This window comes from Monodon monoceros, unplaced genomic scaffold (assembly GCF_005190385.1).
Source record: "Monodon monoceros isolate NGI ecotype Baffin Bay Population unplaced genomic scaffold, NGI_Narwhal_1 Super_Scaffold_21, whole genome shotgun sequence".
Lineage (NCBI taxonomy): Eukaryota > Metazoa > Chordata > Mammalia > Artiodactyla > Monodontidae > Monodon > Monodon monoceros.
The window spans coordinates 13,310,662-13,331,086 of NW_021703778.1; the positions used below are offsets into that span (position 1 = coordinate 13,310,662).

Genomic DNA, 20,425 nt, shown 5'->3' on the forward strand with positions numbered 1-20,425 from the left:
AATGAAAATTCTAGAGTTGAAGAGTATAATAACTGAAATGAAAATTCACTTCAGAGGCTCAACAGAAGATTTAGGCTGACAGAGAATCTGTGGGCTTGAAGACAAATCAATTCATTTGATCTAGTTTGAGGAACAGAAAGAAGAAGAAAAACGAAGAGAAACACAAAGACCCGTGGGACACCATTAAGTATATCTGAAAGAAAACACTGTCAACCAAGAATTCTTTATCCAGCAACACTGACCTTCAAAAACAAAAGAGCAATGAAGATATTCTCAGGTACTTACACATTGAGAGAATGTTCACAGAAGCATTATTCATAATACCAGCAAGTAGAAATAGTCCAAATGTATCAAATGATGAATGAATAAACAAAAAGTGGCATATTCATATGATGGAATATTACTCAAGCATCAAAAGGAATATGCTTGATATGCTACAGCATGGATGAATTTTGAGAATATCCTAAGTGAAAGAGCCACTCACAAAGGACCACATATTGTATGATTTCATTTATATGAAATTTTTAGAATAGTCAGATGTATAGAGATCAAAAGTAGATTAGTGGTTGCCCACGGCGGCAGGGTTGGGAAAAATAGGGCATGATAGCTATATGAAAGAGGATTTTTTTTCAGAGTGATGGAAATGTCCTAAAATTGATTGTGACAATGGTTGCACAACTCTGTGAATGTACTAAGTATTACTGAATTGTACGCTTTAAATGGATGAATTGTATGGTGTGTGAATTATATTTCATTAAAGCTGTTACCAAAAAGGGTGGGGGAGGAGTAAAACAATAAAACTCTTAGAAGAAAACATAGGCATAAGTGTGAATGACCTTGGATTAAGCAATTGTTTCTTAGGTATGACACCAGAAGCAGAGCAACAGAGGAAAAGAAAAGATAAATTATACTTTGTCATAACTAAAAACTTTTGTGCTTCAAAGGGCACCATCAAGAAAGTGAAAAGACAACCCACAGAATGAAGAAAATATTTGTAAATCATATATCAGATAAGGAAACATATAAAGGATCCAGAATTATGAAAGAACTTTTACAACTCAATAAAAACAAGACAGGGCTTCCCTGGTGGCACAGTGGTTGAGAGTCCGCCTGCCGATGCAGGGGACACGGGTTCGTGCCCTGGTCCGGGAAGATCCCACATGCCGCAGAGCAGCTGGGCCCATGAGCCTTGGCCACTGAGCCTGCGCATCCAGAGCCTGTGCTCCGCAACAGGAGAGGCCGCAACAGTGAGAGGCCCGCGTACCACAAAAAAAAAAAAAAAAAAAAAGACAATTAACTCTATTAAAAATGGGCAAAAAATTTGAATATACATTTTTCCAAAGAAGATATGCAAATAGCCAGTAAAACACATGAAAATATGCTCAACATCATCAGTCATTGGGGAAATGCACCCAAAACCACAAAGAGATGCCACTTCACACCCACTAGGATGGCTATACCTTTAAAGAACAGAAAACAATAAGTGTTGGTGTGGATATAGAGAAATTGAAATCCTTGTATATTACTGGTAGGAAGGTAGAGTGATACAACCACTTTGGAAAACAGTTTGTCACTTCCTCAAAAATTTAAACATAGAATTATTAAATGACTGAGACATTTCACTGCTAGTTCTGTGTTGGTTTTAAAATGTACCATGAATCACATTTTGACCAGCCAGAATATAGGGGAATTTGCTGGTTTGCTATACCATACGGTCCAGAGGTCACAGTGGAAGAGTTTGGAAAGACAGAAAGGGGTGGAAAGGTAGGTCAATTAGTAGAAGCACAATTCATTTAATAAAGTTTTTGTTCTTACAATTTTAGAGCTTTCAGGGAACCAAATTTAAATCAGTGTTCCCAGGAAGTTATGTGAAGAAACAGTAGTCGGCATTTGGTGGTGGGGGTGGGGAAGTCTCATGATGGTAGGAGCAGATCTTTCTGACAGGCAGCTGATCACCTTCCCCAGGAAAACATCACATCCTCAGCTGACTATATAGTCAAGTGTATCAGGAGAATAAAAAGCTGGGGTGTGTTAGGGGGAGCCCTTTACCCTCCCCCTTTACCTTTCAAAGAAGGGAGAAAATGCTCACTCAGTAAGAAAGAAAAATACGAGAGGAAATTTCTAGGTTTTTTCTGCCCCCTCATTCACTTCTTCCCAAAGTTGAGAAGTAACTTATACTTGAAGGGGTGGAGGATGTGTGGTCCAGCCTCTTCTGGGCTTTTTTTTTTTCTTTGATGCAGCTTGATATTAAGAGACTTACTCCGTACTCATCTTTCCCTAAACTTTCCAGGGCTGGATGAAGAAAGAGATCTACTAGGGATCCAGATAATGGCCACAACTCCGATCCTGATCTTTAAGCCTAGCAGGAAAAAAGCTGATGATTCTATTTCAGTCTATCTGATTCCAGCATCTCTTTCTCATTCAGTGGGAGCGGGTCTTCCTGACAGGCAGCTGACCCCCTTGAGCATCCTTTGCTCCCCATGGCAGTCACATGTCCTGGAGCAGGAAGCTGAGACTGCCACTTATTCTAGAAGAGTGGTAGGGTTGTGGCACTTGATTTAAATATAAACACTGGGTTCAATTAACTGCCCATCCATTTATTCAATACACCTTTGTTGAGCACACTCCCTGTATTCATTGCTTTGTACAAGGTGATGGAGATGTGAAGTGGAACATGGCAGACGGAGGATATTGGCCCTTACAGACCTTTCATCTCCAGTGGAAAGTTCTCTGCCCTTTGGGGGCAGCATTTCACCTCTGGAGTAGAGACTGGTTTTCCCTCTCAAGCCTCATGTACCTGGGACCAGAAGGAGGGGAGAGTCCTTCTTGCCCCCCAAATGCCATCTCAGGCATTATATCTCCCACCCTCCTTCAAAGTTCATATCATCAAACATCTTGCTGTACTGATCATTCCACCTTAGTCACCGATGACTTTAACACCTCGCTCACTCTCTTCTCTTCCACCTCTACTCCTGTTTTTATTTTTTGACGACTTCATTCAACAGGCTCATGGATAAAATCCATCCGAGACAGGGTGTATCTCTAATTTCCTGTGTGCTTTCTGTGAATTTCTCCCCTCTTTTGCTCTCTCTAGAACACTGAAGGCTGTTTTTCTTTCCCGAAGCACACAGTGAAGAAGAAACAGACTCAGAGGGGCCTCTGCTGCAGATGTCAGACAGAAAGATCCAGACCTGGGCTGCTGAGTATGCCGGGGCTCCAGGGAAAGGAAAGAGCAGGTAGGAGGATGGTTCACAGGGAAGAGGAAAGCCTTGGAGGAGCAGAGTTCTTGAAATGGGAAGGGAGAGAAGGACCCTTAGTTGAGAGAACCAGGAAGTGGAGTGGACAGGACTTGGTACTGAGCTATCCGTACTTGGGAAGGAAGCTCCCACCCACTGGGGATGTCCTGCTGCTCCCGGGCTTGTACTGCACCCTTGAGCAGAAGGTGAGGAACTTGGTCATCTTCTGTGCGGTTAGAGCCACAGAGGGAAACATCACACCTCCTGACCAAGATGGGACAAAAGAGCATCAGATTAGACTTTCCTAACCCCTGCACTGCACTGACGCAGCCCCGCTGCCACATGTTTATGCTGCGGTCTCTTAGTTCCTTGCCCTCTCACCTCTAGTGATCACTTCCTCAACCCACTTCAGATGCCCACTATCAAGATGATGGTCTTGTCATCAGCCATGACCAAACCCAATCCACACCTTGCAAACCCCATGAACTTCCTGGTCCTCTCTCTCCCTCTGTTGTTCTCTGGCAAAGCCCCAGCCTGGTTAAAACCAACCCTCAGCCTGATCCATGCCTGTCCCTGAGCAGCAGAGCGGTGCTGGAGAGAAAACGCATGGCCCCGCTGAAAAAACAGTCTCACTGCAAATCTGTGACCACAAATCACAAAAGGATACTCAGCACTGCCCAGGGTCCTATTTTACATCCCTGGTGTGTTTGGTTTCCCAGCTCCAAAATTACTATTTTATACCTTCTTTCCCATCAAATTCCCTATGCACACCCCCTCCCCCACCTCACTTCCTCACACAAGCATGTTCTCCCTGGTGGCACAGTGGTTAAGAATCTGCCTGCCAGTGCAGGGGACACAGGTTTGAGCCCTGGTCCAGGAAGATCCCACATGCCGTGGAGCAACTAAGCCTGTGCACCACAACTACTGAGCCTGCGCTCTAGAGCCCGCGACCCACAACTAATGAAGCCCACATGCCGCAACTAATGAAGCCTATGCACCTAGAGTCCATGCTCCGCAATGAGAGAAGCCACCACAATGAGAAACCCGCGCATCGTGATGAAGAGTAGCCCCCGCTTGCTGCAACTAGAGAAAGCCCGTGCACAGCAACGAAGACCCCACGTAGCAAAAAAAAAAAAGAAAGAAAGAAAGAAAAAGAAAGAAACTTATTAAAAAAAAAAAAGCAACACCTACACACGCCTCACCCTACCACGCTCCCTGCCAACTCCTCCTCGTGGGCTCCAGATCCCACCCCTTTCTTGTTCTCAAGGATGGGCTCCTACCATTCCCCCAACTCTTCTAGACTTTTCCTGCCAGCATCCAAACATGCTGTAATCTGTCCTATGAAAAACTAAAATCAAAACACCTCAAATGACCCCATAACACCTTTCAAATTCCCCTCTCATTTCTCTGCTCCCCTTCAAAGCAAAATATTTTGAAGGCAGTGATTATAACCACTAGTGTTTCCACAGTCTCTCCTCAACACACTCTATGCAGTTTCCATCCACACCATTCCACCCAGACTGCTGTTGTCAAGGTCTCCCAGGGCCTTTGTGTTGCCAAGTCCAGCATCACGTCCCTGTCTTCATCTTACTCACCCAGTACCGGACCCAGCGAACTACTGCTGCTTCCCTCTGCCCTTTGGCAGTCTGAGAAGACAATATTAGAGCTTCTATTTTCACTTATTTTTTTTTTTCTAAAACAAGTAAGGAAGAAATTAAGCTTTACTAATAGGTAAAACCCATTTTTATACTGGTGCCCTCACTTGGTTGCTATAGCAGACAAGTAAATGTCACATGTGCCACACAGGGTGTGCTGAGGGATGCTCCGTAATCAGAGGTATGCTGTAGTTTATTTGTGCACAGTTGTGTCGGCTTATGGATTACATTATCTTTAAAAAAAAAAAGTTTTATTGTGGTGAAGTATACATATTGGAATGGCCAAAAAGTTCGTTCGGGCTTTTGGTAGCAGCTGACAGAAAACCTGAACGAACTTTTTGGCCAACCCGGTATCATGAAACTGACCATTTCAACCATTTTAAAATGCACCATGTAGTGGCATTATAAGTACATTCACATTGTTGTGCTACTGGGACTTCCCTGGTGGTCCAGTGGTTAAGACTGTGCCTCCATTGCAGGGAGCACATGATCGATCCCTGGTCAGGGAACTAAGATCCCGCATGCCGCGTGGTGTGGCCAAAAATAAATAAATAAATAAATGTAAATAAATCACATTGCTGTGCTACCATCACCACCATCCATCTTCAGAACTTTTTCGTCTTCCCCAACTGTACCCATTAAGCAATAACTCTCCTTGTCCCCCTCCCCACAGCCCTGGGAAACCATCATTCTAATTTCTGTCTTTCTGAATTTGACTACTCTAGTACCTCATAAGCAGAATCATACGTTATCTGTACTTTTGTGACTGACTTATTTCACTTAACATAATGCCTTCATAATGGATAAGCATAATCCATATAATCCAATGGATAAGCATAATGGATAAGATTCACCCATATTGTAGTATTTATCAGAATTTCAATCCTTTTTAAGGCTGAATGATATTCCATTTCATTATATGCATATAGCACGTTTTGTTTATCCCCTCATCTGTCAATGGATATTTGTTTTTTTCTCCGGCTTTTGGGTATAGTGAATCATGCTGCAGTGAACATGGGTATACGAATATCCATTTGAGTCCCTGCTTTCAGTTCTTTGTGGTATATACCCAGAAGTGGAATTTCTGGGTCATATGGTGATTCTATCTTGAATTGTTTGAAGAAGCACCATACTGTTTTCCACAGCAGCTGCACCATTTTACCGTCCCATTAGCAATGCACAAGGGTTCCAGTGTCTTCACATCCTCACAGACAGTTGTTTTCTGTTTTGTTTTATTTTGTTGGTAATAGCCATTGTAATGGGTGTGAAGGGGTATCTCACTGAGGTTTTGATTTGCATTTCCCTAATTACTATTGATATTGAGCATCTTTTCACGTACTTGTTGGCCATCTGTATATCTTTTGGGAGAAATGTCTATTCAAATCTTCTGCTCATTTTGAGGGGTTGTTTTTTTGTTTTTAAGCTGTAGGAGTTCTTTATATATTCTGGTTATTAATCCCTTATCAGATGTATGATTTTTTTCCCAGAAAATATATATCAGATATATATTTTCTCCCAAAATATGGATTGACTTTTCACTCTGTTAATAGCATCCTTTGATACACAAGTTTTTAAGTTTTGATGAAATCTAATTTAACTGGTTTTCCCTTTTTGCCTGTACTTTTTACGCCATATCCAAGAAATCATTGGCAAATCCATTGTCATGAAGATTTTCCCCTATGTTTTCTTCTAGGAGTTTTATGGTTTCAGGTATTACGTTTAGGTCTTTAATCCATTTTGAATTAATGGGTTTTTTTTTTGTTTTTTTTTTTGCGGTATGTGAGCCTCTCACTGTTGTGGCCTCTCCCATTGCGGAGCACAGGCTCCGGACGCGCAGGCTCAGTGGCCATGGCTCACGGGCCCAGCCGCTCCGCGGCATGTGGGATCTTCCCGGACCGGGGCACAAACCCGTGTCCCCTGCATCAGCAGGCAGACTCTCAACTGCTGCGCCACCAGGGAAGCCCAGAATTAATGTTTTATATGTTGTAAGATAAGGGTCCAACTTCTTTCTTTTTTTTAAATCGATGGTTGTTTAGCAGTTAGTTGTGATTTGGGGTGTGCTCATGAGAGGAGGTGAACTTCGGGTCCCTCTACCTGCCATCTTGCCTTTCCTGCATTTCCCAACTCTCTTTTGCATGTGGATATTCCGTTTTTGCAACCCTATTTGTGAAAAGACTGTCCTTTGGTCTAGTCATCCTTGTCAAAAATCATTTGACCATATATGTGAAGGTCCATTTCTGGTCTCTGTATTCTACTCTACTCATCTATATGTCTGTCTTTATGCCAGTGCCACACTGTTTTAATTGCTGTAACTTTGTAGTAAGTTTTGAAATCAGGAAACATGAGATCTCTAACTTTGTTCTTCTTTTTCAAGATTGTTTTGGCTATTTGGAGTCCCTTGAGATTGCATATGAATTTTAGGATGGATTTGTCTATTTCTGCAAAAAAAAAGTCATTGGGATTTTGATAGGAATTGCATTGAATCTGTAGAGCAATGCAGTACTTTAGGTAGTATTGACATCTTAACAATATTAAGTTTTTCAATTCATGAAGACAGGATGTCTTTCCATTTATTAGTGTCTTTCATTTCTTTCAGCAATGTTTTGTTGTTTTCAGTGTACAAATCTTTCACCTGCTTGGTTAAGCTTAATCCTAAATATTTTTTCTTTTTGATGCTATTGAAAGTGGAATTGTTTTCTAAATTTCCTTTTCAGATGGTTAGGTGTATAAAAACACAACTGATTTTTGTGTGATGGTTTAAAATCCTGTGACTTTCCTGAATTCATCTATTAGTTCTACCAGGTTTTTGTTGTTGTTTTTCTGTTTTGTTGTAGATTCTCAGGTTTGCACCTATCTTTGATACTTCCTCTTCTCTCTTGCTCTCTCATTCCTCTACAAGCAAATAGCCACCAATTCATTTCAGTTTGTTTTGATTTCACAGTGTTTCTAATTTTTGACACTTTCTTTAGTATCATTATAATCCAGTGTGATTGAATGAATATTTCTATCCATGATATCTAGGGCAATGTGTGAAGAAATTAGTTTATAAAATAGTCCTTTTATCTCTCTCTCCCACTCAAATCTCTAGGAATTCCATATAACAGTAGAGGCTCCAGCCTTCTCTCCCATCGTCTCAGAAGCAACACTGAGGCTATGGGCTCAGGAAGACCTAAGGTGGAAGCAGACATGCAGCTTACTAGCTGTGTGACCATAGGCATGTAATGTAGACCCTCCCTGGAAACTGGTGATGATAATAATAATAACTACCTCAAAGGGTTGTTGGGAGGTATAAACCCATTTGGGCTGCTGTAACAAAATACTGCAGATTGAGTGGCTTCCAAACAACAGGAATGTATTGCTCACAGTTCTGGAGGCTGGGAAGTCCAAGATGAAGGCAGCAGCGTGGTCACATTCTGGTGAGAACACTCCTCCTGGTTCATAGCTGATACCTCCTTTCTGCGTCTTCACGTGGTAGAAGAGATTAAAGATCTCTTTTTTAAGAGCACTAACCCATTCATAAGGACTCCACCCTCAAGACTTAATCACCTCCCAAAGCGCCCCCCCCAACACTATCACACTGGGCATTATTATTCCAACGTGTGAATTTGCAGGAGTGGGAGGGAGAGGGACACAGACATTCAGACCATAGCAGGAGGCTTAAACAGGACGATGAACATAAAGCACTTCGTAAAACACCCCCTTCCTCCTACTCCATTTCTCCAAAGACACAGATGGGATTGATCTCCTGAACCCTCTTGTCTTTATTACTCCTTTGGCACTTACCATCTACTGCCTTGTACTATTATCTTTTTATGTGTAGCTGTGTTAGCTTCCCCACAAAATATATAAATTCTCCAGAGGCTGAGAGTTTGTCTTTTTCCCTTCTTTTGTGCTTGTGGCATATTGTAATACAATGCTTTATACATGGTAAATGCTCAGTCAATATTTGCTTTTCAATTGTTTGACATAATGAAATCCTTTATTGCCTGGTTTCCAAAGTCTTCAGAATTGATGTTTCATTTATTTCAAGTAGTTTTTTCCCCCATTTTGATTTTAAAACATCTGACAACACTTAAAAATAGCTAACAAGAAAGTAATGAAGACATCACCACTTCCTGGAAGACCATTTGAATGTATTTCAACCTATGTCTCTATCAAAAGTGGAAAAAACAAAGACAGACCAGGGTTGCCAGATAACATACCCAGTTAAATTTGAATGTCAGATAAACAACAATTAATTTTTGTTAGTATAAGTATGTCCCATGTGATATTTGTTGTTTATCTGACATTCAAATTTAATTAGGTGTCCTGTATTTTTGTTTATTAAATACGACAACCCTACCACAAAGGCTTTAAGTTTAAAAAAAAAAATTGTGAGCAAGCATTATTCTCTGTTGAAATGAGACTATTCCCGTGTGCTTAAAGTGTTCTTGTGTCAAAAGAATACAGCTTGAGACATCATTATGAAACAAGCTTTAACCACAACTATGACCTTACATGGAAAAGGCATGTGATGAAAAAGCTAATGAAAGATAACATTAACTGAAATATCAACACACATTGCTTTGGAATATAAATGAAAACAGTTATGTTTCCGTAAAATGCAATCCTGTACTAAATGAAAGAATTGGTTGGGCTTTAAAACCTTTTATAGTGAGTGTGTAAAATGATCATATTTGCATATCTAAGTCTTCTCAGAAATACTATTGCTCTGCATGTTGAAGACATGACTTAGAACTTACAGGACAAATCTTGAGAAAAATTAGAATTATCTGTGGCATGTCCTATTGCCACTTGGGAGAACATAAATATAAATTGTACCTGTCAGCTTTATTTATTCAAGATGTCAGTGAGAACTTTTATGTGACTGAAGAACTTTTGGACCTAGTCTTCATTTTGGCACCACATTAGAATCTGATTTGTTTTGAAAAGTCATGACTAGTTTAATATATACTGATCAAAATGACTAAGAATACCTACAGTGTCCCTGGGGAGTCAGTGTTACTTCAGACTTGTTACCCAACCACATAGTGCAACCAATGATTTCTATCAATACAGCATGTAGGTCAATTCATCACATCCTCCACCATGAACCACATGGTTCTACTAGGTAAAACATGGAACTTGTCATGCACGTAGCAGCTTACCTTGAGAGCTGGCTATTCTCCTATGGCTTGAACTTGGGCAATTCTCCAGTTTACTTGATTGTTTTAGAAGTCTGATCCATAATACAATAGATTATTACCCTCGGAGAAAGAAAGGTGTTTTTCTTTTTCAATTCAACAATATTTATTGAAAGCCTAATATGGGCTAGGCACCATTTGGAGGAATGAGCAAGAGAGACATAGTCCTCCTCTCATTGAGCTTGCATTCTAGTGAGTGGAATCACACGATAAACAAATAATGAATGAACAAGGAAGATAACTGAGAATGGTAAATGCTAGGCAGCGGATTGAATAGGGGCGTGATGTGAAAGAGAGCATCTGGGTGCCCTTTTAGGTTAGGGGATTAAGGTAAGCCTACCAGAGGTGGTAGAATTTCAATGCAGGTCTAAAGGAGGGAAGACGCCAGTCAGACAAAGATCTGGAAGAGTATTGGAGCAGAAGGAGGGCGAAGTCCCTAAAACGGGATGAGCCTGGTGTGCTCTGAAGGAGAACCAGTGTGCTGAGAGAGAGGATGGTACAAGGTGAGGCTGCAGGTAGACAGAGGCCAGATTATGGAGGATTTAAAAGAACGGGGATTTATTCTAAGTGTGATGGGAAGTCATGGGATTTTTCAATTAAAAAAATTAAATAAATAAACGCACAATATAATCCTTCAAAGTAAAGGTAGTGTTTTAACAATGAGGAAAAAGTAAATGCTTTGAAAGAAAATTAAGCAATGGAGAAAAATATTTTTAAAGTTAACCTTAAAATTGACCTAATCGTTGTATCATGAAGTATTGATTAAACCAAGATTTTCTCCAAAAATGAAGAATATTATCACCATCTATTTTTATTGAGAGAAATCTGGTTTAAAATGATGTGTTAATTTAGAAATCTGTTTGAACGTTTTGTGATAAATTAAAGGTCCAATTTTAATTTCAATTTATATAGATGCTTAGTTTGAATGGGTGTCATAGGTGAGAAAGATTCCTCACAAAGAGACATAGATCTAAATGCAAGAAGTGTATGCTTGGCTCTGCTACTAAGTCATAGGCTCTTTTTGCATTTCCATTCAGCAATTGTGCAAAGGTTTTTGCTAAAATTTAGCTTAGTAATTTTCCATCCTCCCTTATGTCAAATAATTATTCTTGAAAACGAACTGAAAATGAAGGGTTTTTATATTCTTAACAAAGGGACTTTAAATCCACTGAAAAGCTACATTTGGAAGATTTAAAACAAGTTCTTAAGAGTCCAGGTAGGAGAATTTTTATTAGTGACACATATAATTTTTGGCAAAAGAAAAAAATCATATTCACCTAATGATGAATTTCCAAACACCAATTTCCCTACTTTCTCTATAGTATGAGATTCTTTCTCAGTCATTTTTAGAATATTGTCTTTATCTTTAAGAGATTCTATGTGGTTTAAAGCTTTTTAGAAAATTGTAGATAGCGTGCTACTGACAACCATTTGCCATTACAAAAGGAGCTCAGAAAACTTGGCCCAAGGCAAGGAGCTTTCTGGGTGCACCTGTAGGAGGCTGGCTGAAGCAGCGTGGGACTGGTCACTGGCCAAGGTTAGTTTACACATGAGGCAGAGCGGACTTGAAAAGATGCACCAAGTTATCTAACACAGGCTGTCAAGGTTCAGGATGGAAAGGTTAGCCTTCTCCAGCCTGCTGCCAGTGGCTGGGCAACAGCTTGAGGACACGCTAGAAAGAAGGATTCCGTCAATTCACACTACAACAAATAGAAAAAAAAGCAAATTGACAACAGAAAAAAACCCCGCACTTTGTCTCTCCGTTTCCCTTTATCACTAATATATAAGTGGTGGGTCATAGAATGTTCTTTAGTGTGTGCCTCTAAATAAACCCTTAATGCTGACCTTTTGCAACTTCTTTTTCTCCTTAAGCTTGCAGTCAATATTTGTTTCAACATGATTTCATCTGGACAAAAATGTTCTGTAGGTGAACATACATACGGTGGTATCTGGCCCAATTCTGCACCCCCTGGAGACAGCCCTGGTGCCAGGAGGAGGGAGAGGGGGAGGGGTGGGGGCGGCATGGGGGGCTGTGGCTGACAGTGGAGATGCTGACCAGGCCCCGGGGAGCAGTAGAAGGAAAGAACAGTAGCAGAGCTTACCAGATCACTGTGTGTCCATTCTACTTCAGGCCTGATTTGAAATAGCGGCATCCTTATAATCGATTCAGGGAAATGTGGTTTCAGCAGGTACTTAGAAGCAGGAAGAGGGGAAAGAAAATAAGCCAAGGAATAAAATGTGGTTGTTTGCCTACACCACAGATACCTTGATTTAAAAACTCTCAGTTTCACTTCCGTTACTGGAACTTTCATCAACGTACAAGTCAGAAATAATCAAATCTCCTGAAACTTCAGGATACGGGACTTAACACGTGTTAGACCAAATTTTTCACCTCTGAACAGTAATTTACTATACAGATAATTCTGTTTATTGTCTATTCATGACTCTGGTACTTTCTTAGTAAATTCAGCCATATCCAGGTCTCAAAAGAGATAACTGGTGAATTGATGTGCTTATCAGTTATTTATATCATTTCTCAATTATAAAATTAACAAATGACAAAGCATTAATTGAGTCAATGAACCCAATTTTAGAAGGAGGTAAAGACCTGAGTACATCACTTAATCACATTAAGTTAACAACAAAGCAGAGCTGAAATACATGCTTAGGAAACCATTTGTCAAAAAATACCATGAGCTAAAAGCCATTTAAAGACCAGCATAGACAAAGGCTAAATTAATATTTCAAAAGTTCAAATTATGTTTTTCCTCCTCTTGTGCAAACATACAAAAGGAAAGGGAAAAGGGAGGTGGAAAATTTCTTTTTAAGCATCTAAAATGATAGTGAATGAAAGGGCACCTGGTTAATGGTAACTTGTACTATTTTATAAACACGATTCTTCCTTAAATTTAAAGGTTTCGGTTAGGATCTGTATCTCTTAATTTGAAGCTATTGAAATTCTAACAACAAAAACTGTGTTCACACAAGGTAACTCCTTTAGAATGTCAAAAATAATCTTTGCCTGTAAAAATGTTCTTTGCCCCCTGGTGGTGAAAATATTATTATTTAATTTTTTAAAAGTTAAAAGACTTTCATTATGGAGTCTTGGCACTAAAAATCCTTCCATGGTTGCAAAAAATAAAAGAGGATTATATATTGAAGTGGGAGAAATGAAGCTAGGCCATAGGTGTGGTAAAGGAATTTAAATTTCTCCTATCTTACCATTTAGAATTGTTGATTGCTAATTCAGTATTATTTCAAAACGCCACCTCCTTTTAATAAATTTAATAGTAAGCATTTATGAGGCATGGAATTTCTATGCATAATCTAATGCCTTAGCCGTGCGGCATGTTGACCGAGGTGATCAGCAACTTTGCACTGTTTCCTTTGTGTTTCAGTTTGGCATCACAAACAACATTAGAGCTCAAGGGCACAATGCCAAAGCCAGCCTGTTGAGCCTGGAAGAATATGAAGAGGCCTGTTCAAATTTTCTTTTGCAGACTAATTGGAGCTTTTGTGTATGAGGGAAGTACAACGATGGCTGTACTCAGTCTGAATGGAGGAGTCGGGAGAGACTATCCTTGTTGGTTGGTTAAAGGTAAAAGGGGAAAAACTAGTTTTCAGATTTAAAAAGTGATTCAGTGAGTTGATGGAAACCTTTGAAAAATGAAGGATAATCTTGGGATTGTGTAAGATGTTAGGAGAAAGAAATTTTTACATGGATTCTACTGAGGCACATTAAAGTCTATGTAAAGCAGAAGACATTATCTGAAAAGACAGAGCTACTTCAGGGTAAGACAATCACCAGTGAGTCTTTAATGACTTAATGGTGAATGTATTTTCCTTTCCTCTTGTTCATGTGTGTCACGTGCTTTTAATTAGGTATTTATGAAAGCCGAATTTGGCAGGAAAATCATGAATAATATGTTTTATGGAGTTGGAACAAAAAAAAGTAAACTGACTTTGAGAACCAGTCATTATTTTGTAAAGGTGGTCTTGTCTGCCACCATCTTGGGCAGACAAGTGATTGGACAAATTTCCGGTGAAGTGGGCACTTGCAGCCTAAGTCTAATAACAAATGACTTTAAACACAAAATCTAAACATTTAAGAATAGATAAGCTTTATTTATGGAGCCCTTAATACAAAGTAGATAGAGACCTTCCATAACATAATGGTAACATTTAAATAGCAATTACTATATACCAGGCTCTAATTATCTCACTTAGCTCCTACAACAATTTTGGTAGTATTTTATGGTCTTGGTAGTATTATTATCCAAATTTTATAGATGAGGTAACTGAAACACAGGGATCACCCAGCTAGTAAGTAATAGAGCCAGAATTCCTACTGGATCATCTGGCTCTAGAATCTGTATTCTTTTGCACTATGAGATTAATTGAGTAAACAGTACATTATCCAGAGAAGTAAAAGCCATAGTGTCAACATGATAGAAGTGTATTTATTATTTTAACATGAAGAACATCTGCATTTATTTTTGAGGCCCTTCAAAAGATTAAAATTCAGTACTGCAATAAAAAAGGGATTATTTTTCAAGAAGGTGCTTCCCCAAAACAATATTTTTCTAACCTTTGTCAACTCAATATGTTTGAGAATGATGTTTGCATAAATAAATTACAAGATAATGTTCCATTAGAGAACAATGATGTCTTAGAACTTTAAGTCCATATATTTGAGAAACAGCCAAAAAGGGGCAAAAGAGAAAATTTCAGAATAATATTCCATTGTATGGATATACCACATTTTGTTTATTCATTCATCAGTTGATAGGCATTTAGGTTGTTTCCAACTCTGGTTAGTATGAATAATGTTGCTATGATCACTTGTATACAAGTTTTATGTTTTTACTTTTCTTGTGTATATACCTAAGAGTGGAATTCCTGGGTCATATAGTAACTCTATCTTTCGTTTTTTGAGGAACTGCCAGACGGTTTTCCCAAGGTGCTGCATCATTTCACATTCCCACCAGCAATAAATGAGGGTTCCACTTTCTCCACATCTTTACTAGCCTATTTTTGTCTGTCTTTTAAATTACTGCCATTGGAACGGGTGTAAAGTGGTATCTCTCTGTGGTTTTGATTTACATTTTCCTAATGACTAATGATGTTGAGAAGCTTTCATATACTTATTGGCCTTTTGTATATATCTTCTTTGGAGAAATCCATTGCCCATTCAAAAAAAATGTTGAGTTGCAAGAATTCTTTACACATTCTAGATGTAAGTCTCTTATCAAGTATATGATTTCCAAATATTTTTCTCCCGTTATCTTGGTTGTCTTTTCACTTTCTTGATGGTATTGTTTGTGACACAAAAGTTTTAAATTTCTGTGTAGTTCAATTTATTTATTTTTTCCTCTGTCACATGCTTTTGGTGTCATATCTAAGGGACCACTGGCTAACCCAAGGTCACTAAAATTTACTCTTATTTTTTTAAATAAGAGTTTTATAGTTTTAGCTTTTACCTTTAGGTCTATCACCTAATTTGAGTTAATATTTTTTTCATCTTTGGTTTCATGTTTTTCATTGGTTTTGTAAAATTCTTGGCCATTATTTCTATAATTATTGCTTCTGCTTCATTCTCTCTCTCTCTCCTCTTTTTCTAGGACCCCAGTTATATATGTGCTAGATTTATTCACTGTGTCCCACATGCATTTTTTTAAACATCTTTATTGGAGTATAATTGCTTTACAATGGTGTGTTAGTTTCTGCTTTATAACAAAGTGAATCAGCTATACGTATACATATATCCCCATATCTCCTCCCTCTTGCGTCTCCCTCCCACCCTCCCTATCTCACCCCTCTATGTGGTCACAAAGCACCGAGCTGATCTCCCTGTGCTACCACATGCATTTAAAGCTCTGTTCTCTTACCATTCTTTTTTCTCTCTGCTTCAGTTTGGGTATTTTTTCTTGACCTATCCTCATATTCACTAATCCTCTCTTCTGCTGTGTCCAGTCTGCTGTTAAACTCATCCACTGAGTTCTTGATTTCAGATATTACATTTTTAAATTTGAGATTTTCCATTGATTCAATTCTCTGTTGAAATTCTGCGTCTTCTAATCCATTTTGTCCACTTTTTCTTTTATTTTATAAACTATTGCTCTACTTTATAATAGTTATTTTAAAGTTCTTGTCTGGACTCCAATAGCTGGCTTATCTGTGGGTCTTCTATTATCTATTTTTTTCTCTTGATTATTGGTAAAATTTTGCTGTTTTTCTCACATCTCATAATTTTTTTATTATGTACCAGAGTTTTATATTAAAAACAATAGACAATAGGATTGATGTTATTTTCCCCTAGAGATGAAAATAGACAAATAGGGTGAGGATCAGGGATTGAGCTGGGTAGGGATTGGGTTGGAGTTTTAGTAAGGTTCATTCAACTTCTGGTTTCTCTGTTTCTTAAGTGTGATTCCTCTGGGCTTTTGATAGAGAGCCTGCAAGGTTTCTATCTCCTCAACCCAGCAGATTCACTTCTGCTTTTCAGAGGTTTTAAACTTAAATCTTTATCCTCCTATTCATATAACTTCAGAAATATTGCAAATGTCTTGAGGGAGAAGACTGCCTGTGTATTTGAAGCAGGCTCCTCTTTTTCGGTAGAGTTCATTTTGTATGCACTGGTAGAATGTGGGGAGATTTTACTCTTCCTATCCTTCAGTCTTTCGGCCTCCTGCATGACCCCAGAATTCAGCAAATGTTCTGTGGGAAAGCTGGCTGTAAGTCTGGGCCTCCTGTCTACATTTCCAATCCATTACACAACTCACAAGACTGTTAAACATTTCACTGGCTTCTCTCTTCCTGTGTACATTGCCTCTGCCCATGCTAAGCTTCATCAGTCCATGCCCAGAATCATTAAATGTCACCAGATAAGAAAACAGCTGTTCATTGTGAGCTCACTTAGTCCTGGCTTCAGCAAAAGAAGATTTATTCAACTGCATTGTCCTCTGGGGGATGAGACTGAACACGTGAAGATGCCAAATTAGAAGTCTGAATGTAAATAGCACTGTGGCCTTTGCAGAGACCTAGACCAGAACAAGCAAGGACATCACTTCAGAGTGGACTAGTGTTATTGGAACTGGTAGGAAGAAGCCTCCAGAGCAATACCTTATAGCAGTGAGAAGCAATAGCAGTGCTGTATTGAATAGACTTCAGTTCTGCTTTTCAGCTTGACCTTGGGAAGAGAACTATTCCCTTTAGATGGAGGAAGTCCTTGGGGTTCTTGGACAACATAAGAATAGAGCTCAAGAGGGAAATACCAGATCACTAAAATATCAGTGGCAATATGGCACCAGTTTCAAATGTTATATTGCACTTAATTTAATGGTCAAATTAGGAGAAAAGATGAATGTTGGGATATTATGTAAAAGTAGTTCTTAAGATTATTGCTCTCATTTTATTTTGATGTTTTAATCATTGAATAAACAGTAAGCTAACGTAGATGTGGTAAAAATGCCTCTCACTTCAAGAAAACTGATATATCAAAAAATCAAACTAAAAAACTGTAGGGGGAGGCATGGAGGTGGGGAGGTGTTCACAGGATTCCATTCAACTAATTGAATGCTAGCATGTGCTATGCATTGTGCTTGGAACTGGGAATACACAGAAAAGGTGATACCCTTTGCTATGGACTGAATGTTTGTGTCCTCCCCAAATTCATATTTTGAAGCCCTCATTCCCAATGTGATGGTGTTTGGAGGTGCAGCCTTTGGGAGATAATTAGGTTTAAATGAGTTCATGATGGTGGAGCCCACCCTGTGGGATTAGTGCCCTTGTAAGAGGAAATGCTAGATCTCTCTCCCCCTCCCCCACACTCCCACCATGTGAAGGTACAGCAAGAAAGCAGCCCTCTGCAACCTGGAAGAGGGCTCTCACCAGAACTCGACCATGCTGACCTTTCCCCGTTACAGACTTCCCAGCCTCCAGAATTGTGAGAAATAAATGTCTGTTGTTTAAGCCGCCCAGTCTATGGTATTTTGTTACAGCAGCCCTTGCTGACTGAGACACCCCTGCTCTTGTATCTTTGAAAGGTAAGCCTCATGATGAATTTAAAATGGGATTAATTCAAGCATATATATTATTTTTAAGCAAGATATACTTGCATTCATTTAACTATTTTAAAATATCTATATATTTTTTAACTCTGCAGTACTGGAATGATTTCTTCAGTAAGATTTACTTCCTGGATCCAGGTATTGTTTTTCTAACCTTTGACAAACATAATATATTTTTACTATGAGAGCTTTATCATTATCCTGTTGAGCTTAATTCAGCTGGCTGGATCCAAGATGGGAAAAGCATGAGATCAAACTCTCAAAACTGGTCAAGCAAAAGCTAAGAAGAAAATACGGTTCACACAAGAGAAAGCAATAGCGGTGAGGAGGAGGATGGAGGAGGAGGTGAGACACTGGTGGGAAAGAGAATGAGGTTTTTAGCCTAAATGTCATTAAAAATAGACCTCAGTTGGGAAGGGAACACCAATTGGAAATCGGCTAAAGCAGATAAACTACACTTCCCCTAAGGCTATGATTGAGTCACGCTTATTAATTTCTGCCAGGTTGCCTACTTTATGGTATTATGCCTATAAATCTTAATTCATTATTAGAAGTATGCTTTTTGTCTTGGTTCAAATTTCATTTCTTCTTCACCTCTCTCAAAAGGATACTTTAGACTACTCACTAGGTTTGCCCCTTTCAAGTCCTAGGTTCAATTCCTCCTATATCTTTGGGGATGGAATAATGAAATGTGTGGAACAGAGGCCGTAATCAATAAATCAGTTTTCAAATATACTTTTAGTTTTCAATATCTGGGGGAGGGTAAGAAGGTAGCTGTTTCAGGGATATTTGGGATGTTCCAGGTGGATGCGCGATGTCTATAACCGTCCACGTCTCTTAATCTGTGTCAGTACACGAACAGCTTTCGCAGAGCGCGCCAGCGACTGAGAGGCATTTCGCTGAGGCCCAGCTCTGGGGCGCAGGCTTCTCTACTTCCGGCCCCGCCCCCTCTCCCGCGGTTGCTAGGAGACGTGATGTCACCGGAAGCAAGGCCTGGGATAGGCTAAGGCGAGGGGAAACCTCTCCCACCCGGTGCGACCTCAGCGCCCGGCGCTGGCTCGCCAGCTGTTTGTAGGCCTGGGTGAGGGGCGGGGGTCCGCGGAGGGTAGAAGCGCCCGCGGCCCAGCCTGTCCCTCAGGCTAGGACCGGCCGCGGGGCGGGCGACTCCGGGGCGGCTGCCGGTGCTTCCGACTGACAAGCACTGTTCCCATAGCCCGCGCTGCCCGCCGCGTCCCTGGTCTCGGCCGACGGCGCTGCGCGGCGGGTGACCTCTCCGAGCCCCGCGCGATGACGGCGCCCTGCTGCCGGCTGGCCCGGCTTCCTCCGCGCCGCCGGCTCCGGCTCCGGCTCGTGCAGTTCCCGCCGTCGCTGCTGTTGCTGCTGCTGGCGGCCGCGGGGCCGGCGCGCGGCTGGGAGAGCGGAGACCTGGAGTTGTTTGACTTGGTGGAGGAGGTGCAGCTCAACTTCTACCAGTTCCTCGGGGTGCAGCAGGTAAGCGGGGCCGGCCGGCCGGCAGCCAGCCCGCCCGAGGGCTGCGCCTCCGGGGCAGAAAAGTGCGGGTACGGGCGGAAAGGAGGGGGTGGGGCGGACTCTGACCCAGTTTCCTCCGAGGGAGCCGGGCACGCGGGGCAAGACTTGGTCATCCTGGGCTCGTCTGCCGTCCTCAGCCCGATCCACCAGGATCTCCTCGTAACCAGTCTCAGAGGGAATGACCCGCCTTCCCCAATTCCTCACCGCCCGGCTCCCCTCCTCGAGTTCCAGTCTCAGTGACAGCAGTCTCAGTGACAGCCTGGACGGTGCCACCAGCCTGGGGTGGCGATCCCTTCTCTTTCCTCTGCCATTCTGGGGGAGATCCTTGCACCCAGCTGTGCAGGAGGAAGAAGGAAGAGTGGTGTGGGTAGATCTTTTACCCTTTCCTTGCCTGCCCCGTGAATGTGGGAAGGAGTAGTCGTGTCTGCCTCCAAATTTTCACCTTCCCAATTACACTTATCTATATTTTAGCAGCCTCCTTTCCTCTGCCTTTCCGGGAAGATAGGAATACATTTTGGTTGGCCTCTGGGTTGCAGAAATTTTTCTTGCACTGTACTTTGGAATCTATGTAGCCTGTTGGATTAGGCGTTCGTATCATAGTTTAGAAATCTGGAGGAACTTGAAGCCTCTGCAGTGTTGGTCCTGGAAGTCATAGAAGGAGCCATCAAGTGTTCGGGGCAGTAGAGGCACTTGGGGAGCTCCAGGAAGAGAAGTCCAACCAGTAACGCAGGATCGTTGTCTTTTTCTTTTCC

The 20,425-nt window shown here is 40.8% G+C and overlaps 2 protein-coding genes across 3 annotated transcripts in view; both read left to right on the forward strand.

Moving 5' to 3' along the window:
• LOC114903784 overlaps nt 1-4,143 on the forward strand; it is a 143,498-nt gene extending 139,355 nt beyond the window's left edge. Inside the window, exon 3 of the mRNA XM_029237058.1 lies at nt 3,095-4,143. Coding sequence (XP_029092891.1) covers nt 3,095-3,544 — 450 coding nt within the window. The 3' untranslated portion in view covers nt 3,545-4,143. The remainder of the gene's footprint in view (nt 1-3,094) is intronic.
• Nucleotides 4,144-19,142: 14,999 nt separating this feature from the next.
• DNAJC1 (DnaJ heat shock protein family (Hsp40) member C1) overlaps nt 19,143-20,425 on the forward strand; it is a 203,092-nt gene continuing 201,809 nt past the window's right edge. For both annotated transcript variants that reach the window (XM_029237487.1, XM_029237488.1), the window contains exon 1: nt 19,143-19,634. In XM_029237487.1, coding sequence (XP_029093320.1) covers nt 19,431-19,634 — 204 coding nt within the window. In that variant the 5' untranslated portion in view covers nt 19,143-19,430. The remainder of the gene's footprint in view (nt 19,635-20,425) is intronic.